The sequence below is a fragment of the Artemia franciscana genome, chromosome 3, assembly GCF_032884065.1.
Source record: "Artemia franciscana chromosome 3, ASM3288406v1, whole genome shotgun sequence".
NCBI lineage: Eukaryota > Metazoa > Arthropoda > Branchiopoda > Anostraca > Artemiidae > Artemia > Artemia franciscana.
Window position 1 is genome coordinate 27,208,388 of NC_088865.1, and position 9,674 is coordinate 27,218,061.

General features: G+C 35.3%; 1 protein-coding gene across 1 annotated transcript in view; it reads right to left on the reverse strand.

The window, feature by feature from the left end:
• LOC136025102 (ER membrane protein complex subunit 10-like) overlaps positions 1–7,511 on the reverse strand; it is a 49,048-nt gene extending 41,537 nt beyond the window's left edge. The window contains exon 1 of the mRNA XM_065700827.1: positions 7,358–7,511. Coding sequence (XP_065556899.1) covers positions 7,358–7,402 — 45 coding nt within the window. The 5' untranslated portion in view covers positions 7,403–7,511. The remainder of the gene's footprint in view (positions 1–7,357) is intronic.
• Positions 7,512–9,674: the final 2,163 nt, after the last annotated feature.

Genomic DNA, 9,674 nt, shown 5'->3' on the forward strand with positions numbered 1-9,674 from the left:
GGCTGGTATCCCCTGCCCCTCCCCTTATGGGTGCCCATGTACAACACTGGATATTGTAATAGCTTAGCTACAAATGAAAACTGGAGTATTTTATTACATCAATGACAGGTTTTCATTCCTGATACCCCACAATTTATTAAAATTTCCATAAGAGACAATAATAGAGAAAAACAGAGCCATGGTCAATATCTTTGTTAGCAACCTTTCACATCACAGCCAAAGTAATATATCCTTCAAAGCACTGATGGCCAAAGAATTTTTACACAAGAGAAACATTCAATGGTTCACTCCTGGTGAATTGAACAAATGGTTTTAAATCTGATCCTTAAAAAAATGAAGACTGGGACACTTAAGCTTAAATGATCAATAAAAGTCTAAACTTAGTAATTTCCTAAACTTGAAATCATACCTGGGGCAACTCAACCACAAATCAAAGATCACTTTCCTCAAGTCTACTACTGTCTGTTTTGATACAATCAAAAATGATCAGAACTGATGGCGAAGTTCAATGGTTGAAGAAAACAGCTGACTTATAAGTTGCCTCATTATTTTCCAAAAAATACGTTTAATTTTCACTCTAAATGACAATTGCAATTTTTACAGTATTGACAGAATGGCAAGGGGGAGGGGGAGAGCAAAATGTATAATTACAACGCCCCCCATAAGAAAAACCTAGATCTTGTGCTAAGTCATTCAAACGGACCCATGGTCTTAACTGGGATACCACCAGGTGGCTAAATGAAAATAGTACAGTTTATATATAGAAAAAAACAACCTTAGCCAAATATTATACATGGAAAAAAATCTTAAGTCTTAGCCAAATATTATATATGGAAAGAAAAATTTAAGCCAATTAGGTGGCTAATATGAATTCCAGTGTATACACATGCAATCTTTAAGTTAGCCAAACAGTGGGCTATTAGATCTTACCTATATATACATTTCTGCCTTAATTAGCCAACTAGTAAGCTAATATTAATATTGTATATACACTGTTGAATGAAACTAGTTGGCTATTAAGATCCCAGGTGTATATAAGGTTTAGTTTTAAAACAGCCAACCAGTCAGCTATCAATCAAGTTTTTAACACACAGTGGAACTAGCTAACTAGTTTGCTATTGAAGTCTCAGCTATATACAAATGTTTAGATTAGCCAACAGTTGGTTATTATATCTCACCCATATATACACTTCAGCCAGGATTAGCCAATTAGTCAGCTAATCAGAGAACTGTATACACTTTATAGAATTAACTGACTAGTTGGCAATTAATATGCTTGTGTATATATAAACTTTAGTTAAAATAGCCAACTAGTCAGCAATCAATTAAGTTTATAATACACAGCAGAATTAGCTAACTAGTTTGCTATTAAAGTCTCAGCTCTATACACATTTTTAGATCAGCCAACCAGTTGGCTATTAGATCTCACATATATATATATATATATATATATATATATATATATATATATATATATATATATATATATATATATATATATATATATATATATATATATATATATATATATACACTTCAGCATGAATTAGCCATTAAAAAAATTGTACATAATTCATAGAATTAGCTAACTAGTTGGCTATTAATATCCCATGTATTATATGAACTTTAGTTTAAAATAGCATACTAGTCAACAGTCAATATGATTTGAAGTGCCAATTATTTTGGAATTTCTCTTCCCCATCATTTTGCTATGAGTAGCTGAGGGGGGTCTGAGGTGAGAATGTGGAATATCTTGCTTTCTGTTCATCATCTCTACATGATATTTAGACTACTTGGCTAATATCAAACTGCTTTATGCATTTTATGCACTTTATGTCCTGAATATAGCCAATCAGTTGGCTATTGAAAAACAATTTAAATTTGCACAAAAATATAAAATAGGGAAGCAGTTGGCTACTGAATTAAGTCTGTGTAATTAGCAAACTAGGATTGTCTGCCAATAAGTGGATACAATTTTTTATTGGGGAGGGGGTAGGGACAACGGTTTTGACTTGACTTTACTGAGGAAAAAAGGGGTAAGAATAGGGTTAGGGAAATAGGCTTTAGAAAAGAGACTACAAGGATTAACAAAAAATATTATCATTTTAGCAGAGTACAAATTACAATTGATTTGCAGTACTAATTAATTTAGATTTTTTTCTTTCCCATCACTTTACTATAACTGGTCTGGAAGGATTGGGATGGGAATGTGTAATATCTTGCTTTCTGTTAATCATCTCTACATAATATTTAGACTACTTGGCTAATGTCCAACCACTTTATCTATAAACATCCTAAATATAGCAAACCATCAGTCATTATGGAATATTTTGCTTTCCTCCCACTATTGCAAGAAGATATTTAGACTACTTGGCTTAGGCCTATATCAAACCACTTTATGTATAAACATCCCAAAGACAGCCAACCAGTCAGCAATTGAAAAACAGTTGAAGTACACACAAGAATATAAAATTGTGAATCAGTTGACAACTGAATTGACTATGTATATTTAGAAAAATAAATTAGTGAAGTATGATTGTCTACCACCTAGAACTAATATTCTTTCATATAGAGGGGGTAGGGGTAGGAACAAGAGTGCTGACAGGATTTATTCAGGGAAAAGGGGTAAGAGAAGGGTTAAGGAAAGGGGGATTAGAAAAGCGGTGGCCAGGATTAAGAAAATATGTGATTATTTCAGCAAAGTGCAAATTATAATTGATTTGAAGTACCCATTAAATTAGATTTTCTCTTTTCCATCATTTTACTATGATTGAGCAGGAGGGGTCAGGGATATGGAATATCTTGATTTCTTTTTATCATCTCCAGATAACACTTACAGTATTCAGCTAACATCATGACAGACATCCACCACAGAGCTGTATAAAAAAAATGCAGTTTATGAATAAAGAAACAAGAGCTAAGAGCTCATATGGCACTTGTGACAAGGTTGGAAGAGTCAAGAGCTCATATGGTATGAGCTCTAGCAAAATTCTAAGAATCAATAGTTGCTTTAAAAGGAAAATCAGAGGCTTAATGCCGGTCAGGATGTAAAATAAGAGCTCTGAGTCACAAGGTCCTTCTAAACATTAAAATTCATTGAGATCCAATCACCCACTTGTAAGTTAAAAATACCTCAATTTTTCCTCTCCCTTCAGCCCCCCAGATGGTCGAATTTGGGGAAAACGACTTTATCAAGTCAATTTGTGCAGCTCCCTGACAAGCCTACCAATTTTCATCATCCTAGCACGTCCAGAAGCACCAAACTCGCAAAAGCACTGAACCCCACCAAAGAGCACAGATCCAGTCTGGTTATGTCAATCATGTATCTACGAAATTTACAAGCGTTTTCCAAGATTTCCGGTTTCCCCCTCCAACTTCCCCCAATGTCAAAAGATCTGGTCAGTGTTTGAAATAAGAGCTCTGAGACAGAAGTTCCTTCTAAATATCAAATTTCATTAAGATCTGGTCACCCATTCTTAAGTTAAAAATACCTCAATTTTTCTGATTTTTCCAAATTAACAACCCCCAGCTCCCTCAAAGAGAACAGATCCATACTAATTATGTCAATCTTGTATCTATAACTTGTGCTTATTCTTCCCATCATGTTTAATCCTGATCTCTCCCCTCTAAGGGTTTTCCAAGATTTCTGGTTTCCAAGATGTCTGTTTCCCCCCTCCAACCCTCTATGTCCTTGGATCCGATTTGGATTGAAAATGGAGCATCTGAGACATAAGATTCTTCTATATATCAAATTTCATTATGATCCAATCACCCATTCATAAGACACCTCGATTTTCAAGTTTTCCAAGAATTCTGCTTTCCCCCTCAAACTCCCTTCAATGTCACTGGATCTGGTCGAGATTTAAAATGAGAGTTCTAAAGCACAGGATCCTTCTAGATATCAAATTTCATTAAGATCTGATTACCCATTTGTAAGTTACAAATACCTCATTTTTTCTAATTTTTCTGAATTACTCCCCCCCCCCCAACTCCACCAAAGAGAGTGGATCTGGTCCGGTTATGTCAGTCACCTATCTTGGACTTGGGCTTATTCTTTCCACCAAGTTTCATCCTGATCTCTCTGCTTTAAGCATTTTCCAAGATTTCCACCCCCCTCCTAATGACACTGGATCTGGTCAGGATTTAAAATAAGAGATCTGAGTTTCAAGGTCCTTCTAAATATGAGATTTCATTAAGATGATCACTCTTTTGTAAGTCAAAAATACATCATTTTTTTAAAATTTTAGAATTAACCCCCCCCCCCCCAAAAAAAGAGATCATATTCCATTCCGGTTATGTCAATCCTGTACCTAGGACTTGTGCTCATTTTCCCCACCAAGTTTCATCCTGACCCCTTGTCTCTAAGTGTTTTCTAATATTTTGGGTATTGCCCCCCCCCCCAACTTCCCCTTCACCAGGTCCAATCAGGATTTAAGATAAGAAATCTGAGACATGATATTCTTCTAAACATCAAATTTCATTAAGATCCAATAACTCCTTTGTAAGTTAATAATACCTCATTTATTTTAATTTTTCAGAATTAACCATCCCCCCCCCCCCAAAGAGAGTGGATCCATTCTGGTTATTTCAATCAGGTATCGAGGACTTATGATTATTTTTACCACCAAGTTTCATCCCCATCCCTCCACTCTAAGCATTTCCCAAGATTTTAGGTCCCCTCCCTGAACTCCCTCCAATGTCACTGGATCTGGTCGGGATTTAAAATATGAGTTCTGAGGCATGATATCCTTCCAAAAATCAAATTTCATTAAGATCTGATCACTCCTTTGTAAGTTAAAAATACCTCATTTTTTCTAATTTTTCAGAATTAACCCTCCCCTTCCCCAAAAAGAGCGGATCTTTTCTGGTTATATCAATCACGTATCAAGGACTTTTGCTTATTTTTCCCAACAAGTTTCATCCCAATCCCTCAACTCTAAGTGTTTTCTGAGATTTTAGGTTCCTGCCCTCAATTCCCCCCAATGTAACCGGATCCAGTCGGAATTTTAAATAAGAGCTCTGAGACACAATATTCTTCCAAACTTCAAATTTCATTAAGATCCAATCACTCCTTTGTAAGTTAAAAATACCTCATTTTTTCTAATTTTCAAAATTACCCCCCCCCCCAACTCCCTCAAACAGAGCAGATCCGTTCCAGTTATGTCAATCATGTATCTAGGACTTCTGCTTATTTTTCCCACCAAGTTTCATCCCAATCCCTCCATTCTAAGTGTTTTCCAAAATTTTAGGTTCCTTCTCCTCAACTCTGCCAAATGTCACTGGATCTGGTCGGGATTTAAAATAAGAGCTCTGAGACACAATATCCTTCCAAACATCAAATTTCTTTAAGATCCCATCACCCATTCGTAAGTTAAAAATACTTCATTTTTTCTATTTTTTCCAAATTAACCAACCCTCCACTCCCCTCCCCAGATGGTCAAATCGCGAAAATGACTATTTCTAATTTAATCTGGTCTGGTCCCTATACGCCTACCAAATTTCATTGTCCTAGCTTACCTGGAAGTACCTAAAGTAGCAAAACCAGGACAGACAGACTGACAGACTTTGTGATTGCTATATGTCACTTGGTTAATACCATGTGCCATTAAAATTGAACTGTCTTCTTTATGGGGGGTCAACAAGGAAGCAGAATTTAGTTTTGGGAAAGAAAGCTGTTAAAGGGCATTAGCAAGCCAGGATCGCCTGCCATAAAGGGAAAGTATAATTAGAAATAGTTTTCAATTTGAAGAGAAGGGGGCATCTGGTGGCATCCCCATTGATAAGCCCCTTCCAGAACTTAAATCAATAAATTCAGCAATAATTCATCTTCAAATCCATCATGCTGAGATATATACTCTGAAAAATTTAAAGAGAAAATTCAATGAAAAAAGATAATGCATTTTTTACTCAAACAAAACAAGAATGAACAATATCTTGAAATTCTTGTAAACAAAGAGCACATTTGGGAGCAATGAAGTAAATATTGTGCTGGTCTTCTCCCATTTAGCAAAATGAATTTATTATTGGTAAAGTTTCTTTCTCTTACATTAGGTCTTCAAAGTGGCATTGCTTTTTTTCTGCCATCCACTTTAAAGCTAAGAAAGCCAGGTAATAGTTTTTGCTAGTATAGTAGAAATAGAATTATTGAACAAAACATTGCCAAAAAACAATGTTAGCTAATAAATCTTAGATATGTAATAATTTGGTGGGACTATCAAAAACTCAAAGAATAAATAGTGAGATAGCCAGCTTGTTAGCTAATTTTGCTGTAATTTGCTATTATAAACTGTATTGATAACTAACTATTTGGTTACTTCAGAATGAAAGGCATATATAGGTGAGATCTTAACAGCCAACTGGTTAGCTGATTCCCTAAGTGTATTGGAAATTTTATTGAGAGCTGAATGTTCTACTGTGTGGTAAAAACATCATAGATAGCTATTTTGCTATTTTAAACTAAAGCTTATATATACCTGGGATTTTAATAGCCAACTAGTTAGATAACTTCACAAGTGTATTAGAAACTTTATTGATAGCTGACTAGTTGGCAATTTGAAACTACAATTTATAATAGTTACCTGGATATTCAAAGCCAACTAGTTAGCTAGGCCTAATTTAATAGTGCATAACCTTTATAATTCTATTATTAGCTGACTAGTTGCTTCATTCAGCCTGAAATTTATACAGAGATGAGATCTAATAGGCAAGCAGTTGGGACATTTAAAGATTCCTATACAGTTTCATCAAATATAAGCCACCTAGTTGGCAAAAAAAATCTGTAGGCTATGTAGGGCCTAGTGATTGGCTAAAGATTTGTTCTTTATATAAACTATACTAGACTATTTTATATTAGCTGTATGGTGGATATGCCCTCTTTCAATTAGTTTCCTAGGTAGACCAAAGCATCCCAATAAGAACTTTATCTCAGGATTTTTCTTTTTGCTGTAGGCCTAGCTAACCCATTTAAAAAGGGAGATATTTGGCAAGATTCTTCTAATTTGGGATGGACATTTATTCTTGAAAGGTTTTTTCAACTGGTTAAATAGATTTTGCACAATGTAGCCTAGCCTACAAGGATTATGTCACTCATCAAAGATAGATTACTACAACTACTAACAACTCATCAAAGCACCAAGCCACCTGAGGCCAACACCGCTACGCCCGTTTTTCTTCCATCCTAATCTATTCAAAGCCTCCCTCTCCCAAAAAGATCCCATTTCCTTTTAATCTCTCTATATGACATCCTCCAATCTCTCAAAGAGAGATTAGACCCCATAATTATTAACAATCAACTTTAGAAAGGTCACAATTGTGTCTAATTTACTTCTGTACTTATCCAGTGGTTGCTACAACTTACTTTAACTACCACCAAACTTAGAAGCAGATATCCAAGGTTAGTCATGTTTCAAAATTTTCAAAGATTTTGCCATAAAACACAGTTGTCCGAAGCCGCATGGCCTCTTTTGCGCCCGTGACAAAATCTTGATTAGCGCCTCTCTTTGTCTTCCTAAAATTTCCAGGCCAAATTTAACAAAATTTGTCTGACAGTTCTCACTTTATAAAGGAAAAGATAAGGGAAACATTAAAAAAATTTCAGCTTTAATATACTTATAACTACGGTCAACCGCGCCTGCTTATTTCTTTTAATAAAAATAGTATTTAAAAAATCAGAAATGGTTATAAATGTTAAATTATTGATTTGAAACCTTTCGCCCTAAAATCCAGCACCTAGGGCAAGGGCTCCCTCCATCCCTCCATTAAAAACCGCCTCTGCCCAAAAGCCAGCTCACTAGCTAAATTTGAGATTCCAATCAATCACTTTAAAGATTCCAAGATTCAAAAGTTATTATTTTTCACTAAGACAAAAATTTATCTTATCTAAGATTCGAACTTAAGTTAAAACAAGTACAGGCAAGTTTCCAATTACAGTGTTTTAGGTCTTGTATAGTGGTTTTTATTTTACACAATTTTTTCTGTTTCCAATTTGTGGTTCATTACCATGTCTGAAAAAAGTTTAATTGTGCATTTTAAAACCCCTTCTATCTATCCTCAAGGCTTTCAACCCTCAAGATTCTCTAATTATAGTCAGCAGACGATCTATAAGAAATTTTAAGGGGACTGGAAAGTGGGGCATACAAGAGGGGGGAATTGTGATATTATATATTCACACTATCATCGGAAGTACATATACTGACCAAATTTGGAAGCTATTGAGCATTTGTAAATGGATGAAAAATGGTCGATTTTTTTTAATCTATGAGACAAAAAAAACGCGACGGTGAGTGGAAAAAATGGGTTAAACTTGAACATTTTTCAATAATGGAGTTATTAGCATATCTCATGCTAGCGCCCAAAAACGAAGAATATTTGTCACCGTTATTAATAGTAGCCATGGGACTAAATTCCAATAATCATCAAACATCAGCAATCAGAGTAATGTTAACTTAGTTTGTCGTTAAGCTTAGTTGGTAGTGATCGGAGGATAGCCTATCCTCGTTTTGTTTTTGTCACTGTGCACCAATATAACCCAAAAGTGTATTTAACACTAATTTTAAAATAGTTATTTCACTCAATGGGCATCTCAATGTTCAAAAGGACGTCTCCGCGTAGGGGATGAATACCAGAGTCCCAGGGCAAAGGCCGCGAACGATAAAAATGGCCTGTTATTCATACACGTGTTTTTAAAAGAACCAGTGAGAAATATATTACTTTTTCAAACCAAAGCCATACAACCAATTTCAATAAGTATGATCGAATATGCATATTGGGCCAATTACTCCCTCAGATAGCCTTATTTTAGCAGCAAACGCTTTAGTAAAAAGCCAATTTTTCACAAAACAACATATTCATTTAGTTGAAACTAAGGTTAAGAAAGAATTTGCAGTCTCCGTAAAAAATCGGTTAAGTTTGAGCTGTGGACTGACTTGTTACAAAACGACCAAAGGCGTAATCTAGAGCAAAGACGATCTAATTTATGCCTTAGTTTAAAAATACAGATATTTCTCAATGCGTGTAAAACAAGCTAATCGAGAGCTACGGACTTACTCGGTGCATAAACAAGATAAGTCATGGCTTGGTAGAAAAACACGCTGAGTCCTGACTCAGAGTAAATAAAAGAAATTCCAAACTGCTTACTGGCGCAGGAACAAGCCAAGTCCTAACTTTGTAAGAAAAGGAGTTAAGTCAAGCTGGACGCTGGCTAGGTATCAAGCAACCTAAAAAAAAGCAACTCGGAGAAAAAAGAATCACGCATTCATTCAGTGCAAATGTGAGCTAAGTCCTGGCTCAGGCAAATACAAGCTCCGTCTTGACTCCGTGTAAAGCCAGGTTTCTGACCCGGCACAAAAATAAAAAGAAACTAAACTACAGATTGCATCGGTACAACCACAATCAAACAGTTCGTGGTAACGAACTGTAGTAAGGAACGACCCGGCTCAATAGTAACCGAAACTCTAAAACATGAAATTTTGATACCAATAGTTACATCAAAAGAATCGCATTTTAATGCTGATTTTAAACATATAAGTTTCATCAAGATCAGTTATACCCATCAAAAGTTACGAGCCTGAGAAAATTTGCCTCATTTCAGAAAATAGGGGGAAACACCCCCTAAAAGTCATACAATTTTAACGAAAATAACACCATCAGATTCAGCGTATCAGAGAACCTTATTG